Below are 23,658 nucleotides of genomic sequence, written 5' to 3'. Positions count from 1 at the left end.
CAGACGCATATTGTAGATTCATGACAAGCACTTCTGGGATAAATCCAATGACAGTAACAGCTTCATTAGTGTATGTGACCTCCCCATCTCAACTTCATTTCATTAACAGGATATTGAGCCAAATAGCACAGTTATATTCCTCCTCAGCTAACAAATGCTATTCAACAGCATACAAATGCAAAACATTGAGAAAACATGACAGGCAAAGCCCCCCCCCCCAACCCCTATGAAACTGAGCTGAGACAGAAACCCTAACACCCCTTCTCTCTACCCCCAGCTACTTGACTTTCTCTATTCCTTGCCTTCTCTTCTTTCTACTTCCCCTTCTCGCTCTCGCTCTCTCCCCATCTTTACAGAGGCAGCCCTAGCTGCAGTGCTCCTCCCTAACTGACGCAGAGGGAATCCCTCACTAACCGGTCTCATACTCCTCAACAAATCCACCGGACACAGCACCAACTGAGGACCACAGGCCCTGTTACTGTCCTGCAACAGTCTCCCTCAGAGCAGAAGGTTAACAGAACAGAGAAAATACACAGAGGCTAATGAGTCAGCAGTCACAGAACAGACAAGTCAAATAAAGAATCCTATCCTCTAATGAAGGGTCAGTGAGACACAGAGTTAGCAGTCTGTCCTGTCCCCTGCTCCCCAGACAGAGTAGAACAAAAGGTAGAAGTCCTTTACCCGGTCTCCAGAGCAGGGAGGGTTAAGGCACGCTCTGCTCCCCGAGCAGCCCATGGTCCAGCCTCAGGGAGTCTCCCCCAGGCTACAGAGGCCCAGAACACCAAGACACAAATGACAGCAGCACAGGTGGACACCACCTCCACACACACTCCTCTCTAGGACTGCTCCAACTACATTTGACTGAGGCACGACTGAAAACGGCACTCCATTGGCCCTGCTATGTGAGTGCTGAGAGCTTTACCATATTCTCCCTAAGAGAGCGACAGACTGCAGAGGAGTGGGACAGCCTCCTCACAGCTGAGCGGAGGTCACTTTAAGGTGGTGGTAGTAGCAGGCAGCAGTGTTAAAAGGCAGAGCGGAGCAAATAAGATAGGGTATGTCTAAAATGGCACTCATTTCCCTTTATAGTGCACTGTATGGACCCTGGTGAAAAGTAATGCACTACATAGGAAATAGGGTGCCATTTGGGACACAACCATACATAAAAGACCTGACATTAGGCTGACGGAGAGGCATTTACACCTTACTGAGTAGCAGGAGAGGGCCTGGCTGTGCAGTGACCTTCCCAAGGGACGACACCGGGAGAAGGGTTCATTACTACCACAACCCCTCCCCCCACCATACATTAAATCATAGTTTTTATATCATATTTCTATACCATTTCTATCCTATTCCACTATGACAGACAGTCGATTCAGTGCCAGCTAGATATGATCATTGGAACAGAGTGCTGGTAACAAATACACTAGTATCATCATTGGGACAGCATGACAGAGGGCTGGTAATGAATAAACTAGCATCATCATTGGGACAGCATGACAGAGGGCTGGTAATGAATAAACTAGCAATGTAGAAAAAAGAAACGCACACCTATAAAGGCGAGGTGCTGGCTAGCGGAGTAGAACACTAGAAAATAAAGGAAAGCCGCACACTCTAAGGGCTCAGATGCAAAAATTTAATAACCAACGTTTCGACAGTGAAGCTGTCTTCATCAGGGTATCATCAAACACTGCGAGATGAGTCATTTATATAGTGTCAAGAGACACACAGGTGTTTGTAATCATGGCCAAGTATGGCCTAATATCATTGGTTAACTCAAATATTTTAAAAAAATGACATACAAAGAACATACAAAAAGACAAACAAATGGATAGCATACGATCATAGCATTTGTAGTCTAAAATGTATCTAACAAACAATTACAATGGCAAAATCACAATTATCACAAGAACGGCTTCAGATCAAAGTCTACGTTGAGACCGAAGGGAGCAAGGGTCTTTAAATTAAAGATCCAGGCAGCCTCTCGTTTTAACAATAAATGATCAAGGTCACCCCCTCTCCTCGGGAGGGTGACATGTTCTATGCCAATATAACGCAGAGACGAAATCGGATGGTTTGCTTCCAAAAAGTGGGCTGCAACTGGGTAAGTTAAGTTTTTGCACCTAATGGTGCTACGGTGCTCTGAGATACGTACTTTTAATTCACGCTTTGTTTTACCCACATAATTTTTACCACAAGGACAAGTTATAAGATAAATAACTGCCTTAGTGGAACACGTAATAACACCTTTAATTGGGATAGATTTCCCTGTTTGGGGGTGTTTGAAGGATCTACATTTATAAGTGGCATTGCATTGAGCACAGCCATTACACTTGTAATTTCCATCCAGTAGGGGCGCAGATAGACGTTGTTCAGGAATATCTTGGGGTGGTAAATCAGAGTGTACCAATTGGTCTCAGATTTCTTCCCCGCGAGAATACGACCAGGGGAAGATCAGAAAACACATTAACGAGACTATCATCATATTTCAGAATGTGCCAATGTTTGTGAACGATTCCTTTAATTTGTTCAGAGCACTTTGAATAGCGGGTAGTGAGAAGGCAAGAATGCGACTTTTTGCGAGACTGACCTTGAAAAAGGTCATGTCTCGTTTTGTTTTGAATGAATAAACTAGCATCATCATTGGGACAGCATGACAGAGGGCTGGTAATGAATAAACTAGTATCATCATTGGGACAGTATGACAGAGGGCTGGTAATGAATAAACTAGTATCATCATTGGGACAGTATGACAGAGGGCTGGTAATGAATAAACTAGTATCATCATTGGGACAGCATGACAGAGGGCTGGTAATGAATAAACTAGTATCATCATTGGGACAGTATGACAGAGGGCTGGTAATGAATAAACTAGTATCATCATTGGGACAGCATGACAGAGGGCTGGTAATGAATAAACTAGTATCATCATTGGGACAGTATGACAGAGGGCTGGTAATGAATAAACTAGTATCATCATTGGGACAGTATGACAGAGGGCTGGTAATGAATAAACTAGTATCATCATTGGGACAGCATGACAGAGGGCTGGTAATGAATAAACTAGCATCATCATTGGGACAGTATGACAGAGGGCTGGTAATGAATAAACTAGTATCATCATTGGGACAGAGGGCTGGTAATGAATAAACTAGCATCATCATTGGGACAGAGGGCTGGTAATGAATAAACTAGCATCATCATTGGGACAAAGGGCTGGTAATGAATAAACTAGCATCATCATTGGGACAGTATGACAGAGGGCTGGTAATGAATAAACTAGTATCATCATTGGGACAAAGGGCTGGTAATGAATAAACTAGCATCATCATTGGGACAGTATGACAGAGGGCTGGTAATGAATAAACTAGCATCATCATTGGGACAGTATGACAGAGGGCTGGTAATGAATAAACTAGCATCATCATTGGGACAGAGGGCTGGTAATGAATAAACTAGTATCATCATTGGGACAGTATGATAGAGGGCTGGTAATGAATAAACTAGCATCATCATTGGGACAGTATGACAGAGGGCTGGTAATGAATAAACTAGTATCATCATTGGGACAGTATGACAGAGGGCTGGTAATGAATAAACTAGCATCATCATTGGGACAGTATGATAGAGGGCTGGTAATGAATAAACTAGTATCATCATTGGGACAGTATGACAGAGGGCTGGTAATGAATAAACTAGTATCATCATTGGGACAGTATGACAGAGGGCTGGTAATGAATAAACTAGTATCATCATTGGGACAGCATGACAGAGGGCTGGTAATGAATAAACTAGCATCATCATTGGGACAGTATGACAGAGGGCTGGTAATGAATAAACTAGTATCATCATTGGGACAGCATGACAGAGGGCTGGTAATGAATAAACTAGTATCATCATTGGGACAGCATGACAGAGGGCTGGTAATGAATAAACTAGTATCATCATTGGGACAGCATGACAGAGGGCTGGTAATGAATAAACTAGCATCATCATTGGGACAGTATGACAGAGGGCTGGTAATGAATAAACTAGTATCGTCATTGGGACAGTATGACAGAGGGCTGGTAATGAATAAACTAGTATCATCATTGGGACAGCATGACAGAGGGCTGGTAATGAATAAACTAGCATCGTCATTGGGACAGTATGACAGAGGGCTGGTAATGAATAAACTAGTATCATCATTGGGACAGTATGATAGAGGGCTGGTAATGAATAAACTAGCATCATCATTGGGACAGTATGACAGAGGGCTGGTAATGAATAAACTAGCATCATCATTGGGACAGTATGACAGAGGGCTGGTAATGAATAAACTAGTATCATCATTGGGACAGTATGACAGAGGGCTGGTAATGAATAAACTAGCATCATCATTGGGACAGTATGATAGAGGGCTGGTAATGAATAAACTAGTATCATCATTGGGACAGTATGACAGAGGGCTGGTAATGAATAAACTAGCATCATCATTGGGACAGTATGACAGAGGGCTGGTAATGAATAAACTAGTATCATCATTGGGACAGTATGACAGAGGGCTGGTAATGAATAAACTAGTATCATCATTGGGACAGCATGACAGAGGGCTGGTAATGAATAAACTAGCATCATCATTGGGACAGTATGACAGAGGGCTGGTAATGAATAAACTAGTATCATCATTGGGACAGTATGACAGAGGGCTGGTAATGAATAAACTAGTATCATCATTGGGACAGTATGACAGAGGGCTGGTAATGAATAAACTAGTATCATCATTGGGACAGAGGGCTGGTAATGAATAAACTAGCATCATCATTGGGACAGCATGACAGAGGGCTGGTAATGAATAAACTAGTATCATCATTGGGACAGCATGACAGAGGGCTGGTAATGAATAAACTAGTATCATCATTGGGACAGCATGACAGAGGGCTGGTAATGAATAAACTAGTATCATCATTGGGACAGCATGACAGAGGGCTGGTAATGAATAAACTAGTATCATCATTGGGACAGCATGACAGAGGGCTGGTAATGAATAAACTAGCATCATCATTGGGACAGTATGACAGAGGGCTGGTAATGAATAAACTAGCATCATCATTGGGACAGTATGACAGAGGGCTGGTAATGAATAAACTAGTATCATCATTGGGACAGTATGACAGAGGGCTGGTAATGAATAAACTAGTATCATCATTGGGACAGTATGATAGAGGGCTGGTAATGAATAAACTAGTATCATCATTGGGACAGTATGACAGAGGGCTGGTAATGAATAAACTAGCATCGTCATTGGGACAGTATGACAGAGGGCTGGTAATGAATAAACTAGTATCATCATTGGGACAGTATGATAGAGGGCTGGTAATGAATAAACTAGTATCATCATTGGGACAGTATGACAGAGGGCTGGTAATGAATAAACTAGTATCATCATTGGGACAGTATGACAGAGGGCTGGTAATGAATAAACTAGTATCATCATTGGGACAGTATGACAGAGGGCTGGTAATGAATAAACTAGCATCGTCATTGGGACAGTATGACAGAGGGCTGGTAATGAATAAACTAGTATCATCATTGGGACAGTATGACAGAGGGCTGGTAATGAATAAACTAGCATCGTCATTGGGACAGTATGACAGAGGGCTGGTAATGAATAAACTAGTATCATCATTGGGACAGCATGACAGAGGGCTGGTAATGAATAAACTAGCATCGTCATTGGGACAGTATGACAGAGGGCTGGTAATGAATAAACTAGTATCATCATTGGGACAGTATGATAGAGGGCTGGTAATGAATAAACTAGTATCATCATTGGGACAGTATGACAGAGGGCTGGTAATGAATAAACTAGTATCATCATTGGGACAGTATGATAGAGGGCTGGTAATGAATAAACTAGTATCATCATTGGGACAGTATGACAGAGGGCTGGTAATGAATAAACTAGTATCATCATTGGGACAGTATGACAGAGGGCTGGTAATGAATAAACTAGTATCATCATTGGGACAGTATGATAGAGGGCTGGTAATGAATAAACTAGTATCATCATTGGGACAGTATGACAGAGGGCTGGTAATGAATAAACTAGTATCATCATTGGGACAGTATGATAGAGGGCTGGTAATGAATAAACTAGTATCATCATTGGGACAGTATGACAGAGGGCTGGTAATGAATAAACTAGCATCGTCATTGGGACAGTATGACAGAGGGCTGGTAATGAATAAACTAGTATCATCATTGGGACAGTATGACAGAGGGCTGGTAATGAATAAACTAGTATCATCATTGGGACAGAGGGCTGGTAATGAATAAACTAGTATCATCATTGGGACAGTATGACAGAGGGCTGGTAATGAATAAACTAGCATCATCATTGGGACAGAGGGCTGGTAATGAATAAACTAGTATCATCATTGGGACAGTATGACAGAGGGCTGGTAATGAATAAACTAGTATCATCATTGGGACAGTATGACAGAGGGCTGGTAATGAATAAACTAGTATCATCATTGGGACAGTATGACAGAGGGCTGGTAATGAATAAACTAGCATCGTCATTGGGACAGTATGACAGAGGGCTGGTAATGAATAAACTAGTATCATCATTGGGACAGTATGACAGAGGGCTGGTAATGAATAAACTAGTATCATCATTGGGACAGTATGACAGAGGGCTGGTAATGAATAAACTAGTATCATCATTGGGACAGTATGACAGAGGGCTGGTAATGAATAAACTAGTATCATCATTGGGACAGTATGACAGAGGGCTGGTAATGAATAAACTAGTATCATCATTGGGACAGTATGACAGAGGGCTGGTAATGAATAAACTAGCATCATCATTGGGACAGTATGATAGAAAGCTGATAATTAATACACTTGCCTTTATCTCCTATTTTCTCAAGGATAAAGACAAATCATTATCGGTCTGTCTGCGGTGGGCCCCACATGTAATCTTACTGAGGGTCTGATTTGTCAAATGCCTTTTCAGTTTAATTGAACAAATACACTGAGTGTACAAAACATTACGAGCACGTGCTCTTTCCATGACAGACTGACAAGGTGAAAGCTATGATCCCTTATTGAGGGTCACCTGTTAAATCCACTTCAGAACAGTGTAGATGAAGGGGAGGAGACCGGTTAAAGAAGGATTTTTAAGTCTCAAGACAATTGAGACATGGATTGTGTATGTGTGTCATTCAAAGGTTGAATGGGCAAGACTTAAGTACCTTTGAACACGGTATTATTTAAGTGCCAAAAGATTTAAGTGCCTTTGAATGGGGTTTGGTAGTAGGTGCCAGGTGCACCGGTTTGAGTGTGTCAAGAACTGCAACGCCGCTGGGTTTTTTCATGCTCAACAGTTTGTGTGTATCCACCACCCAAAGGACTTCAAGCCAACTTGACACAATTGTGGGAAGCATTGGAGTCAACATGGGCCAGCATCCCTGTGGAACGCTTTCGACATCTTGTAGTCTATACCCTGATGAATTTAGGCTGTTCAGAGGGAAAAATGGGGTGCGACTCAATATTAGGTGTTCCTAATCTTTTGTACACTCAGTGTATGTGAGCACTTCACCATGTCATTTGGAGGACACGCTACCCTCGTCTCAATGTCTACATTTCCCAGACCTCCACCATAATGATATCATACATAAGGTTTACAATGACCCTCCGCGAGATGTTTATATCAATAAAACCTCCAGTAATCAATCCGCATTCAGATCTAATGGTCTGGAAATGTTATGTGAAAAAGACATAGATGTAGGATCTTAACTTGATTACTCTTTTGTTGCTGAGAATTTGCAAACTTGTAGTGTATTTGAGTTTTAAAAAGACTTCAGTTTGTAATTTCTATTTTTAAAATTCAGACTTGATTTGCCCTAAATGAAAAACCTCACAAGTCCTTTTGCTGCAGGATAATTTTCCTGCTGTAGCAAACTGGCTCAAATTAAGACCCTACATCTGTAGCTACAAAGGAAGAGAAAGGAAGGGCAGGCAGACAAATTATCATAGAAAGGTCTGGAAAGTGGGGGACAATAATAATGGGGGGTTATTATCTAACGTCCTTATTTAAATAGTAATATTCTTTACATACAGTAATTAACATTCACTTTTGAATCACACCACGGTCTCTTCTTCTACAGATACTACGGTAATCCATGTCCACTGCTGACAGGAATCATCTAAACAGGTGATAAGAAACAGAACTCAACAACACACCACCTTTTCCCGTGTTTGGTTGTGGTTCGTAACCATATCAAGTCAACAGCTGGGACTCCCACACAGACACTGCAAGGCCCAGCCTATTCCTAGCCTATTGACTGGCTAACAGATTCCAATACTGTACACAGTGTTCAGAAACAAACTGATTCCACAACAGAACAAGTGCCACCCATAGCCTATTCACACACTCCCAATAGATCAAAGTGACATTGGACCATTGAGTCCTTGTAATGATAATTAAATAAGGCAATATGACATACTGATAACCCCCACATACTGAACCTGATGAAACCTGAAAATAGATCTCTAATGAGGCTACCATTGACTTCCGATGAGAGTGCAGGAGCTAGTGACTGTCACTGTGTCAGACAGGGGGACAGAGGGGGCTGAGACAGCTGCTGTACCACCATCACAGACACCAGGAACTCTGCTGTTTTTCTGTCGGTTCAGATAATCACTTTCACAGCCTGTCCACCTTCCACCCAAACAGAAGGACCTGAGTCCAACTTCAGAGACTGGAGATACCACGGAGACGGAATGTAGTGCGTGTGTGTTTGGAAAGTAACTCTTGAAATCATCGACGTCTTTGGAACAAGTAGCTTGTCTAACTGACAGGGCTTAAGCACTACAATAAGCATTTAACCTCGATGTATTTCATCAGTGTTTTGACAGCAGTCTGGTGATAAAGAAAGCCCTTCTGTCAACTCTCCCAGTCTCTGTCCCTTTCCTAAATCACTCTACACATGCATTCTAAAGTTTCAACAAATAGAATGTAGCCATGTTCTGACATGTACTGCCAGGGTTCTCGAGATGGTCCCTCAAACAGTTAAGGGGGGGGGGGGGGGGGGGGGAGAGTCAGCTAAAAATAATTTCACAAGACTGGTGCAAGTTTATCCAGAGTCCACATTTCTCCATCCACAAATGTTGAAACTCTCCCGCTCTGGATTCTAAGTGACCACAGCAACAGAACACTGTTCCCCAAAGGATAACATCTGTCAACACACCTCCAGTACTGGCTACTGCTGCCTAGAAAAACAACAATGTAGGCTACATTTATCCCAAGTCCAACGGGTGGATTCATTTTTGCCAATCAAGAGAAACAGGGTTTCTAAAATAGACAGTGACAGCACACCCCTGGTTGATTCACCACACACTACTAAAGTCCTATAGAAAGCTGAATATGAATACGCGCATCCACAACCCACTTTACACTAATGCTTACGGCATATGAGCACCCACAGATCCCGTAAATGATCGCCCAGACGCATCCACAGTGTCTGGTTTGTATCAGGAGCTGAGCTCAGGGCCCGACTGGCAGTGATGTCAGATAAGGGGCCCAGGGGCCTCCGGGAGAAAGGCCTAACAGACATGGGGTGGGTCCCAAATGGAACACCCTATTCCCTACATAGTGCACTACTTTTTTACCAGGGCCCATAGGGAAGAGCACTATGCAGGCGGGAATAGAGTGCCATTTGAGACACAGCCATGACGTCTACCTCACTGTATCAACCCCAGTCTGACAACAGCCAGAACCAGAGACACATCCATTTAACTGATATTACCGTCTCAGTAAAGAAACAGCATAACAACTAATAAACTGCCAATGAATAACAACTCATTTGGAAATGATTAGAAATAATCTCTGTGCCAGGATCAGTCTCAGTTTCTCATGGACAGTGAATGATATGGGAGTCAGCACTACGTCATTATTGATGAAGACGGGAGAGTCTCTTAACCTCAGCAGGCTGATAATTACTGTCACCATCACTGAGAAACACAGCAGTCACCCAGTATTTAAGACCTTAACCAGGCAGCAGGGATAATGAAGGGGGAAGAAAAACACATGCCTTTGGAGGTAAAGGGGCTTTGGCAAGTCAGCCATTTCCTCAAAAGGACCTGTGGTAGCCTCAAATAGCACCCTATTCCCTTCATAGTTCACTACCCTATAGTAGTAGTGGACTATAGAGGGAAAAGTGCATTTAAGGACACAGCCCTGTAACTCTAGTGAACTACTGCCTTTATCTAATACTGTAGACTACGGTCCTAGTCTATCTAACATGGAAATGTATAGGTGAAAGGTCAAATAATATGGTACTAAAGGATAGTGTAAAGATGAAAGCCTTGAAAGGTCACATGACAGTGCTGAGAGCAAATGGTCAGTCCTCTCCTGAGGAAGCATGTCACTTTATACACTGTTGTTGAGCGTGCGTGCGTAAGATAAATGTATAGAGGACTTTAAATCGTTTCGTTTTTCAATATTTGAAAAACTTCAACGTACTAGTACAAACATTTTCTGAACCATATCAACAAGGCCAATTCTAAAGTTAGTTTGCACTAATCTGGCCAAGGTTAAGTGAAATACAACACATGACCAAAAGTATGTGGAAACCTGCTCGCCAAACATCTCATTCCAAAATCATGGGCATTAATATGGAGTTGGTCCCCCCTTTACTGCTAGAACAGCCTCCACTCTTCTGGGAAGGTTTTCCACTAGATGTTGGAACACTGTTGTGGGGACTTGCTTCCATTCAGTCACAAGAGCATTAGTGAGGTTGGGCACTGATGATGGGTGGTTAGTCCTGGCTTACAGTCGGCGTTCCAATTCATCCCAAAGGTGTTCAATGGGGTTGAGGTCAGGGCTCTATGCAGGCCAGTCAATTCTTCCACACTGATCTCGACAAACCATTTCTGTATGGACTTCGCTTTGTGCACAGGGGCATTATGCTGAAACAGGAAAGAGCCTTCCCCAAACTGCTGCTGCCAAATTTGGAAGTGCAGAATCGTCTAGAATGTCATTGTATGCTGTAGCGTTAAGATTTCCCTTCATTGGAACTAAGGGGCCTAGCCCGAACCATGAAAAACAGCCCCAGACCATTATTCCTCCTCTACCAAGCTTTACAGTTGGCACTATGCTTTGGGGCAGGCAGCGTTCTCCTGGCATCCGCCAAACCCAGATTCGTCTGTCGGACTGCCAGATGGTGAAGCGCGATTTATCACTCCAGAGAATGCGTTTCCACTGCTCAAGAGTCCAATGGCGGCGAGCTTCACACCACTCCAGCCGACGCTTGGCATTGCACATGGTGATCTTAGGCTTGTGTGCGGCTGCTCGGCCATTGGAAACCTATTTTATGAAGCTCTCGACGAACAGTTCTTGTGCTGACGTTGCTTCCAGAGGCAGTTTGGAACTTGGTAGTGAATGTTGCAACCGAGGAGACGTTTTTTACGGGCTATGCCTTTCAGCACTCGCCAGTCCTGTTTTGTGAGCTTGTGTGGCCTACCACTTCACAGCTGAGCCGTTGCTCCTAGTTGACTGGGGCAGCTCTAGCAGGGCAGAAATTTGACAAACTGACTTGTTGGAAATGTGGTATCCTATGACGGTGCCACATTAAATGTCACTGAGCTCTTCAGTAAGGCCATTCTACTGTCAATGTTTGTTCATGGAGATTGCATGGCTGTGTGCTCGATTTTATACACCTGTCAGCAACAGGTGTGGCTGAAATAGCGGAATCCACTAATTTGAAGGGGTGTCAACATACTTTTGCATATATAGTGTAGCTACGTATCCCAGCAGGGTCTGATACTACCTGTTTTTACACTGTTTATGGAGACGGACTGACAATATAATGAAAACATGCCAATGACGTCACCCAGTATACTGTAACGGTAGAAGAAACATACAGCATACTATGTATTGGTATTGACCTGAAAATACTATATTTGGCCAAGAGTTCTACAAATATTTCTTAAACTGTACTAAATTGTATAGCCTAAGCATGTGTTCATATGAGATTCTGTATGAAGTGCTATATAAAATCTATTATAATAATAATAATACATTATTATTATTATTATTATTATTAAGCCTCTAGTATGACCATAACTTGTGCTGCGGCAACCAACATGGAGGGTGGTGGCTGGGGTGGGCTGGGTAATATTGTGAGCCAGGGAGAGGAGAGTTAGGATAAGGATAGGATAAGATAAGGATAGGATAGGATAAGGATAAGATAAGGATAGGATAAGCTCATCTGTAGTGCACTGTGGGAAGATGTAATTTCTCTAGTTCCAATCATAACTCAACCATGAGAACGAAAACAAAAACAAACAGTGCTGATTAAGAACCACAATGTAATCTAATGTCCTAAATTACACTAGTGTCTCAATATCTTCAATTCTATTAGGATAAAAAGCAACAATAACACCCTTACCAGAATTCAGTGTCTTTGTTAAGTGTATGGTTAAGACATCCATACAGAAACATTAAAGAGAAAAGGCATGCTTCCTACCTCTGCCAGGGTCTGCTGCAGCACCACCACAATGGCCTCAAATTTGCAGTTACTTGCGGCCAGGAGTCCCTGGAGCTGCTGGATGCTCTGGTTCTTCCTCTCGCACAGTGCCCGGTAGCTCTCCATGCCCCCCGCCCTGCCCTCCGCCAGCACCAGGTCTGGATGCCCATCCCTCTGGGGCGGCAGTGGCGACTGCTGTTGAGGCTGTGGGTGGCTTCGTGGTGTCACCCTCTGTCTGTTCTTGTCCACTACAAGAAAAGATCCACCGTTCAGTGTTGTTACAACGTTCAGCATCATCATTCCCCCCTCCATGATCCCTGTGGCTGGGTAGAAGACTAGCTACACCACCACCAGTCTAGCTCCAGCCTGAGACCACCACCAGTCTAGCTCCAGCCTGAGACCACCACCAGTCTAGCTCCAGCCTGAGACCACCACCAGTCTAGCTCCAGCCTGAGACCACCACCAGTCTAGCTCCAGCCTGAGACCACCACCAGTCTAGCTCCAGCCTGAGACCACTACCAGTCTAGCTCCAGCCTGAGACCACCACCAGTCTAGCTCCAGCCTGAGACCACCACCAGTCTAGCTCCAGCCTGAGACCACCACCAGTCTAGCTCCAGCCTGAGACCACTACCAGTCTAGCTCCAGCCTGAGACCACCACCAGTCTAGCTCCAGCCTGAGACCACCACCAGTCTAGCTCCAGCCTGAGACCACCACCAGTCTAGCTCCAGCCTGAGACCACCACCAGTCTAGCTCCAGCCTGAGACCACTACCAGTCTAGCTCCAGCCTGAGACCACCACCAGTCTAGCTCCAGCCTGAGACCACTACCAGTCTAGCTCCAGCCTGAGACCACCACCAGTCTAGCTCCAGCCTGAGACCACTACCAGTCTAGCTCCAGCCTGAGACCACCACCAGTCTAGCTCCAGCCTCCAGAGAGAAACAGACCGACTACTGTCCAGTAACACTAGCCCAGCTCATACAGGATGGCCGTCTGTCCAGTAAAGAAGGAGTAGAGGACAGTGGCACTGTCCTGTCCAGGGAGGCCTTAGCAGCAGAAAGATGATTCACAGAGCCATTATTTCCCAGAGAAAGAGAGAGATGCCCCAACACACAGTAAAATGGATCCCCCGAATGAGATTACATCTCCATCTCCTGATTCAATCTTCCTCCTGCTCTGCTCTCTGGACGGACGCAGTAGTCACCGGAGCCCGCTTATTTTAGCAGGGCCGTGCCAGTGGTTTTAATTTACATGAGCTTTATAAATATAACACCCCTCTGCATAATAACCGCATGGATCCAACTAATAAACAGAAGGCTGTTAGTCTCCTTTAACTTCTAATAAGCTATGGCAGGGCTGACTAAAGATACAGGCTTGTTACTAAAAGTGTTGCCATGAGGTAAAAAAAGAATGCAGATGCGTAAGTTACAGTGTGTTTGAGAACCTATTGATATTGGACACCTGCGGCTGGCTGGCTGGATAGCTGCAAGGCACTAGGTGCTGCTTGCCTCGTTCTGTTGGGGGAAAATATGTAATGGGACAGTGAGGACAGGCTTAGACATAACAGGAATACCAGCATTAATGAGGGAAAGATTGTACCAATGCCGTCTGGGGAGACTTCCAGTCACATAACCCTGGGATTAGAGTTAGAGGATTGAGGATGACAACCTGCCTCCCTAATTAAAACACAAGAACAAACGTGATGGTGTGTTCTGTTTTTGAATGGGACTGGTGAGTATATGGAGTACTGTAAAGTTCTATTGATGACAAACCCCACTCAGAATCTACCGTCTACATCCTACATACACTTATGCTTATGTGTGACGCTTTAAACATATCCCTTTACAGACATACTATATTTACCCATTAGCCCATAGATGAACATACAGGGGAAAATTACTCTGGTTAAATTTAGAGTGCGAAGGATGGCAGCATCCAACCACATCACAACAGTGAGGGTTTCATTCAAAAGGACCCCGACGGTCAGGTTAGTTAGATCTACAGTAGTATGTATTAATGACCTTCTTCAGGAAAGGATGTTAAGATGGGGGTTGAAAGCCGTATCCTAACATCCATATATTTACATTGTCATTTAGCAGACTCTTTAACCCAGAGCGACTTACAGTAGTGAGTGCATACATTTTTCATACTGGTCCCCCGTGGGAATCAAACCCACAAACCTGGCGTTGCAAGGACCGTGCTCTAGCAATGGAGCCACACGAGACCCCATATGAACAAACATCACAAACACTACCGGTCAAAAGGTTTAGAACACCTAGATTCAAGCGTTTTTTTGTTTTTACTATTTTCTACATTGTAGAATAATAGTGAAGACATCAACACTATGAAATAACACATATGGAATCATGTAGTAAGCACAAACAAGTGTTATACAAATCAAAATATATTTTATATTTGATTCTTCAAATAGCCACCCTTTGCGTTGATGACCGTGCTGCACACTCTTAGCATTCTCTCAACCAGCTTTATGATGTAGTCACCTGGAATGCATTTCAATTAACAGGTTTGCCTTCTTAAAAAGCTAATTTGTGGAATTTCTTTCATTCTTATTGCATTTGAGCCAATCAGTTGTGTAGTGACAAGGTAGGGGTGGTATACAGAAGATAAGTCTATTTGGTAAAAGGGCAAGTCCATATTATGGCAAGAACGCTCAAATAAGCACAGGGAAACGACAGTCCATCATTACTTTAAGACATGAAGGTCAGTCAATACGTAAAATGAAGTACTTTGAAAGTTTCTTCAAGTGCAGTCGCAAAAACCATCAAGCGCTATGATGAAACTGGCTCTCATGAGGACCGCCACAGGAATGGAAGACCCAGAGTTACCTCTGCTGTAGAGGATAAGTTCATTAGAGTTACCAGCCTCAGGAATTGCAGCCCAAATAAATGCTTCACAGGGTTCAAGTAACAGACACATCAACATCAAATGTTCAGAGGAGACTGTGTGAATCAGGCCTTCATGGTTGAATTGCTAAAAAGACACCACTGCTAAAGGACATCAATAAGAAGAGACTTGCTTGGGCCAAGAAACACAGGCAATGTGACATTAGACCGGTGGAAATCTGTCATTTGGTCTGGAGTCCAAATTGGAGATTTTTGGTTACTACATGATTCCATGTGTGTTATTTCATAGTTTCGATGTTTCCACTATTATTCTACAATGTAGAAAATAAAAATAAATTAAAAACCCTTGAATGAGTAGGTGTTCTAAAACTGACCGGCGGTGTATTGTGTGTGTATATATATATATATTGTGGTTGTCACTAAATCCTGCCTATTTCTAGAATTTCTCATAAAATCTGAATTTTAAACCTAACCTTAACCACACTGCTAACTTTATGCCTAACCTTAAATTAAGAACAAAAAGCAAATTGAGATGTGTGTATGTAACTAGTCTCAATAGAGTGCTTTTCTACTTTAATTTATTAATAGAATTATTAGCAATTGTTTCAGTCAGCAAAATAGCATTATCAGGGGGAAAAAAAGAAGAAAAAAACAATTTGGAAGACACAAATTACCCTCTGTTACCGTTGAACCTGGAAAAAAATATATATACATATTTTTTTTTTTCCCAGGTTCAACGGTAACAGAGGGTAATTTGTGTCTTCCAAATTGTTTTTTTTTTCTTTTTTCCCCCCTAAAAAGAGAGAAATAAGGGTTTAGACTCGAAACAACATTCCTGACCCCAGGACACTTCCACAGTTGACTATACAGGAAACAGGAAAAGGAGCACGGTGTCTGCATTGATCGGAATGCTTTGTTTGTCTCATCAATAAACATATCAATGCAGACACAGTGCTCCTTTTTCTGTATTCTCCTGGATAGTCAAACGTTGAAGTGTCCTGGGGTAAGGAATGTTTGGATTTTTTCCAAGTCCCTCAGTCAAACACCGGATTCACCTTTTTGTTCAAGCTAGGCTGAAGTGCGTTTGGGTACACTTTCTTTCCAAGGTTTTAACTGGAAGTACAAGTTAATGGATCCAAAACTGGAGTTGTTGTGTCAGAAATGTCCATGTTTTGTTTACCACTTCCTGATAATGCTATTTTGCTGACTGAAACAATTGCTAATAATTCTATTAATAAAATAAAGTAGAAAAGCACTCGATTGAGACTAGTTACCATAAAATAGCTCACATGTAAATGAAGTAGCATTCATAAATATGCCACATCGTGCACAGCCATTTAGTCTAGACTGGAAGCCAGCTGTTGGCTTGACCAGAACCAAGCTGGTTTTGAGGGGAGGGCTGTGTGGTATTGAGGGGAGGGCTGTGTGGTATTGTAGGTGTGAGATGTTCTGTGTAGTCTGACGCCCTCTGCTGGTGATGTCAGAGGTCTCTGGACTCTGGTGATTCCTTACGCAATAATACTGCAGCAGCAGCCAAGACCTGCCCTGAGACACACATACATGCAGCATAGCCCTGCCCACACACAATATGATAGGCAGGCATTGGAAATACTGCAGTGGATACTATTGAACACATTTTTATGTAGGTCTCAATTCTGAGTAAACTGACATGTTGAATCATTATAATATGTATCAAGGAAAATATGTAAAGGTCATAGTTTCTAATCAGTTCACTAATTGAGATTGACAATTTCTTAAGCTTTCTGCTAAACAGTTTGACTGCCCTAATATAGCCACATATCCACTTGGGAGATTGGATCAGGAACTTTTCTGATGTCATGGAATTTCATTCCCCCTTTAGGGAGTGAGTCCTGGGGTAAAACTTGACATTATTATGCAACAGATAACCAGAGTGTTTCAATAACTAATGTTCATCTCTTTTACCTGTATTATTTGAAGCAGTCCCAAGAGGCAGCTGGCCATGCTCTCTAGAGTCTAGACAAAGCAGGGTTGCCACAGCCACAAAATAAAAATGGTCTATATTGTAAACATTCAAACATTTGCTTTTTGTTCTTAATTTAAGGTTGGGCATAAAGTTAGCAGTGTGGTTAAGGTTAGGTTTAAAATTCAGATTTTATGAGAAATTCTAGAAATAGGCAGGATTTAGTGACAACCACAAAACAGGTGTTTGTTGTCATCCAACTGGTGTCTCCCATGGCAGAGCACCTACAACTATTTTGATCAAGTGTCCAGATAAGGAGAGGATGACATAACATGGAAATTGTAACTCACTCTTTCTCCTAGCTCTGTAGCAATTCTGTTCCCACTCGGACACCATAGAGTGAGGGGTTTGCTGGTGCCACCAGGGGATGGCACGCCATAGCACAATGCATGATGAGAGGCTGATCACAATAACATTCTTGTACGGCTGTGGGGTGATGGAATAATACCAGTAAACGTGCTAAGTGAAACGCTATCGATTCTGTACAATCCCTTCTCCAAAAGGCACTTCAATTCATTAACTAACTCAGGCCATGTTATTCAATATAATGTTCCTAGTCTTTCAAATCAATAACTTCGCACTGACTGTTACAGGGGCAAACTTTGAAATACAGGTAACTGCCCAAATAAAATAAACATCAAAGTGTTTTAATAGGGCATTGGACCACCATGAACCAGACCAGCTTCAATGCACCTTATGTTGATGTTTATTTTACTTGGGCAGTTACCTGCCCAAATAAAGATTCTACAAGAGTCTGGAACTCTATTAGAGGGATTAGACACCATTCTTCCACAAGAAATTCCAGAATCACTCCAGAATCTCCCATAAGTGTTCAGTTGGGTAGATATCTGGTGACAGACTGCCATGGCATATGGTTTACATTGGTTTGATGAGGATGAAAACATTCAGTGACCACTCGTGCCCTGTGGATGGGGGAACAGCCATCCTATGGGGACATAGCCATGGTAGCAAAAATAATGGCCAAAAAACAGCCCTAAGCATGATGGGATTTTAATTGCTTAATTAACTCTGGAACACCTGTGTAGAAGCACCTGCTTTCAATATACTTTGTATCCTTCATTTACTCTACTACGCAGCGGAACACAGAATTAAACCAATTCCACGACACCAATTGGGCTCTGATATGTGCTGTTGACCAAGCCGGTGTGTTCTAGTTCTTTAGTGGGATCAGGTGTGGCGCATTCTGTTGACATGTTGTTCAGGGGGTTAGAAAGCAGATTGGGTTTATTTTGCCATCTCTTTGTCAGGGGTCATGCAAGCACGGCTAATTCATTCTCCAGCTGTAATCTGTCATCTATTGAACTGAAAGAAAACAATGACCCAGATTACATAGACCGTAAGTACATCTAGGTAAGAGAAGTAACCTTTAAATGCTTTCTCATCATGTCAGAGGATTAAGTAGACTATTGTAGGGCTGCACAATTAATCCCATTTTAAATCAGAATTGTAATATTGACATGTGCATTAAGCATTTTATTTTTTTACACCATGAATGTAACATTCATACCTAATAAGGGTCCCCCAGGGAAACGCTGACTAACATTTTGGTTCCTACCCTGTCACAGAAATCTCTACTGTACCAGTCCTTTTCATTAGTTGACATGCCAAATGACACCAAACCATCGAATCGGAGTACTCATTTTATTTACACTGAACAAAAATATAAACGCAACATGCAAAGTGTTGATCCTATGTTACATGAGCTGAAATAAGATCCCAGAAAAGTTCCACATGCACAAAAAGCTTATTTCTCTCAAATGTTGTGCACACATTTGTTTACATCCCTGTTAGTGAGCGTTTCTCCTTTGCCAAGAGAATCCATCCACATGAGAGGAGTGGTACGTCGAGAAACATGATCATTACACAGGTGCACCTTGTGCTGGGGACAATAAAAGGCCACTAAAATTTGCCATTTTGTCACAACACCACATACAGTTGAAGTCGGAAGTTTACATACACTTAGGTTGGAGTCATAAAAACTCGTTTTTTCAACCTCTCCCCAAATTTCTTGTTATAAAAAAAAAAACTATAGTTTTGGCAAGTCGGTTAGGACATCTACTTTGTGCATGACACAAGTAATTTTTCCAACAATTGTTTAGACAGATCATTTCATTTATAATTCACTGTATCATAATTCCAGTGGGTCAGAAGTTTACATACACTAAGTTGACTGTGCCTTTAACAGCTTGGAAAAATCCAGAAAATTGCCATGGCTTGAGAAGCTTCTGATAGGCGAATTGACAATTTTAGTCAATTGGAGGTGTACCTGTGGATGTGTTTCAAGGCCTACCTTCAAACTCAGTGCCCCTTTGCTTGACATCATGGGAAAATCAAAAGAAAAATCAGCCAAGACCTATTGTAGACCTCCACAAGTCTGGTTCATCCTTGGGAGCAATTTCCAAACACCTGAAGGTCCCAGGGTCATCTGTACAAACAATAGTACGCAAGTATAAGCACCATGGGACCACGCAGCATTCTGTCTCCTAGAGATGAACGTACTTTGGTGTGAAAAGTGCAAATCAATCCCAGAACAGCAGCAAAGGACCTTGTGAAGATGCTGGAGGAAACAGGTACAAAAGTATCTATATCCACAGTAAAACGAGTCCTATATCGACATAACCTGAAAGGCCGCGCAGCAAGGAAGAGGCCACTGCTCCAAAACCGCCATAAAAAAGCCAGACTACGGTTTGCAACTGCACATGAGGACAAAGATGATACTTTTTGGAGAAATGTCCTCTGGTCTGATGAAACAAAAATAGAACTGTTTGACCATAATGACCATTGTTATGTTTGGAGGAAAAAGGGGGATGCTTGCAAACCGAAGAACACCATCCCAACCGTGAAGCACAGGGGTGGCAGCATCATGTTGTGGGGGTGCTTTGCTGCAAGAGGGACTGGTGCACTTCACAAAATAGATGGCATCATGAGGTAGGAAAAGTATGTGGATATATTGAAGCAACATCTCAAGACATCAGTCAGGAAGTTAAAGCTTGGTTGCAAATGGGTCTTCCAAATGGACAATGACCCCAAGCATACTTCCAAAGTTGTGGCAAAATGGCTTAAGGACAACAAAGTCAAGGTATTGGAGTGGCCATCACAAAGCCCTGACCTCGATCCTATAGGCAATTTGTTGGCAGAACTGAAAAAGCGTGTGCGAGCAAGGAGGCCTACAAACCTGAATCAGTTACACCAGCTCTGTCAGGAGGAATTCACCCAACTTATTGTGGGAAGCTTGTGGAAGGCTACCCAAAACGTTTGACCCAAGTTAAATAATTTAAAGGCAATGCTAACAAATACTAATTGAGTGTATGTAAACTTCTGACCCACAGGAAATGTGATGAAAGAAATAAAAGCTGAAATAAAATCACTATTATTCTGACACTTCACATTCTTAAAATAAAGTGGTGATCCTAACCGACCTAAGACTGGGAATTTTTACTAGGATTAAATGTCAGGAATGGTGAAAAACTGAGTTTAAATGTATTTGGGTAAGGTGCATGTAAACTTCCGACTTCAACTGTATTTCTCAAGATGAGGGAGCGTGCAGTTGGCACATTGACTGCAGGAATGTCCACCAGAGTTGTTGCCTGAATTTAATGTTACATTTCTCTACCATAAACCGCATCCAACATCATTTTAGAGAATTTGGCACTACATCCAACCAGCCTCACAACCGCAGACCACGTGTAACCACACCAGCCCAGGACCTCCACATTGGTCTTCTTCACCTGTGGGATCGTCTGAGACCAGCCACCCAGACAGCTGATGAAACTGTGGGTTTGCACAACCAAAGAATTTCTGCACAAACTGTCAGAAACCGTCTCAGCGAAGCTCGTCATCCTTGACCTGACTTCAGTTTGGCGGCGTAACAGACGTCGGTTTGGCGGCGTAACAGACGTCGGTTTGGCGGCGTAACAGACGTCGGTTTGGCGGCGTAACAGACGTCGGTTTGGCGGCGTAACAGACGTCGGTTTGGCGGCGTAACAGACGTCGGTTTGGCGGTGTAACAGACGTCGGTGGGCAAATGCTCACCTTTGATAGCCACTGATTGTTCACAACGTTGAAATCTGTGGCTGAGTGGCCCATGGTGGCAGTGGGGTTTTGGTATGGGCAGGCAGGCGTAATCTACGGACAACGACCACCATTACAATTATTGATGGCAATTTGAATGCAGAGACACTGACGAGATCCTGAGGCCCATTGTCGTTCCATTCATCTAACACCATCACCTCATGTTTCAGCATGATAATGCACAGCCCCATGTCGCAAGGATCTGTACACAATTCCTGGAAGCTGAAAATGTCAGTTCTTCCATGGCCTGCATATTCACCAGACATGTAACCCATTGAGTATTTTTGGGATGCTCTGGGTCGACGTGTACAACAGCGTGTCCAGTTCCTGCCAATATCCAGCAACTTCTCACAGCCATTGAACAGGGTGGTTAGCGCATTGGGCCAGTAACCGGCCAGTAACCGAAAGGTTGCTTGATCGAATCCCCGAGCTGACAAGGTAAAATTCTGTCATTCTAACCCTGAATAAGGCATTTAAACCACTGTTCCTAGGCGTCATTGTAAATAAGAATGTTCTTAACTGACTTGCCTAGTTAAATAAAGGTTAAATAACAATAATTGAAGGGGAGTTGGACAACTTTTCTCAGGCCACAATCAACAGCCCGATCAACTCTATGCGAAGGAGATGTGTCGCGCTGCACGAGGCAAATGGTAGTCATACTGTACCAGATGCTGACTGGTTTTCTGATGCAAACCTTTTAAGGTACACTATACAGTAACTTCGGAAAGTATTCAGACCCCTTGAGTTTTTCCACATTTTTAAATGGATTAAATAAAACAATTTCCTCAACAATCTACACACAATCTACCCCATAATGACAATGCGAAAACAGATTTTTAAATTTTTTGGCAAATGTATTCAAAACAAAAAAACAGAAATACCTTAAATACATAAGTATTCAGACACTTTGCTATGAGACTCAAAATGTACCTCCATCATTCTTAAATGGAATTAGTTTGAAACCACGGCCAAATTGGGCAATCGGGAGAGAAGGGCCTTGGTCAGGGAGGTGACCAAGAACCTGATGGTCACTGACAGAGCTCTAGAGTTCCTCTGTGGAGATGAGATGGTTGTCCTTCTGGAATGTTCTCCCTACAGCACTCCACCAATCAGGCCTTTATAGTAGAGTGGCCACACGGAAGCCACTCCTCAGCAAAAGGCACATGACAGCCCACTTGGACTTTGCCAAAAGGCACCTAAAGACTCAGACCATCAGAAACAAGATTCTTCGGTCTGATGAAACCAAGATTCAATTCTTTGGCCTGAATGCCAAGCGTCACGTCTAGAGGAAACCTGGCACTATCCCTACAGTGAAGCATGGTGGCAGCATCATGCTGTTGGGATGTTTTTCAGTGGCAGGGACGGGGAGACTAGTCAGGATCGAGGGAAAGATGAACGGAGCGAAGTACAGCGAGATCCTTGATGAAAACCTGGTCCAGAGCACTCAGGACCTTAGACTGGGGCGAAGGGTCATCTTGCAACAGGACAACAACCCTAAGCACACAGCCAACACAACGCAGGAGTGGCTTTGAGACAAGTCTCTGAATGACCATGAGTGGCCCAGCCAGAGCCCGGACGTGAACCCGATGGAACATCTCTGGAGAGATCTGAAAATAGCTGTGCAGCAACGCTCCTCATCCAACCTGACAGAGCTTGAGAGGATCTGCAGATATTGGGAGAAACTGCCCAAATACAGGCGTGCCAAGCTTGTAGCGTCATACCCAAGAAGACTCGAGGCTGTAATTGTTATATATATATATATATATATAAATAAATAAGAGAAATAAATACAGTGTTTGCTTTGTCATTATGGGCTATTGTGTGTAGATTGATGTGAAAAACACAAATTACTACATTTTAGAATAAGGCTGTAACCTAACAAAATGTGGGGTCTGAATACTTTCCAAAGGCACTGCATATACAAAAGTATGTGGACACCCCTTCAAATTACTGGATTCGGCTATTTCACCAACACACATGGCTGACAGGTGTATAAAATCGAGCACACAGCCATGCAATCTCCATAGACAAACATTGGCAGTAGAATGGCTTTACTGAAGCGCTCAGTGACTTTGAAAGTGACACCGTCATAGGATGCCACCTTTCCAACAAGTCAGTTCATCAAATTTCTGCCCTGCTAGAGCTGCCCCGGTCAACTGTAAGTGCTGTTATTGTGATGTGGAAACGT

General features: G+C 42.9%; 1 protein-coding gene across 4 annotated transcripts in view; it reads right to left on the bottom strand.

Annotated features, from left to right (window-relative positions):
• mtus1a (microtubule associated tumor suppressor 1a) overlaps window positions 1-23,658 on the bottom strand; it is a 58,101-nt gene that overhangs the window by 15,642 nt on the left and 18,801 nt on the right. For all 4 annotated transcript variants that reach the window (XM_082956018.1, XM_014212819.3, XM_082956019.1 and 1 more), the window contains one exon: window positions 12,516-12,763. In XM_082956018.1, the coding sequence (XP_082812144.1) occupies window positions 12,516-12,763 (248 nt within the window). The remainder of the gene's footprint in view (window positions 1-12,515; window positions 12,764-23,658) is intronic.

This window comes from Salmo salar, chromosome 09, assembly GCF_965601325.2.
Source record: "Salmo salar chromosome 09, fSalSal1, whole genome shotgun sequence".
NCBI lineage: Eukaryota > Metazoa > Chordata > Actinopteri > Salmoniformes > Salmonidae > Salmo > Salmo salar.
The sequence above is the reverse complement of the archived record's forward strand: the minus strand, read 5'-3'. Positions and strand labels throughout refer to the sequence as shown.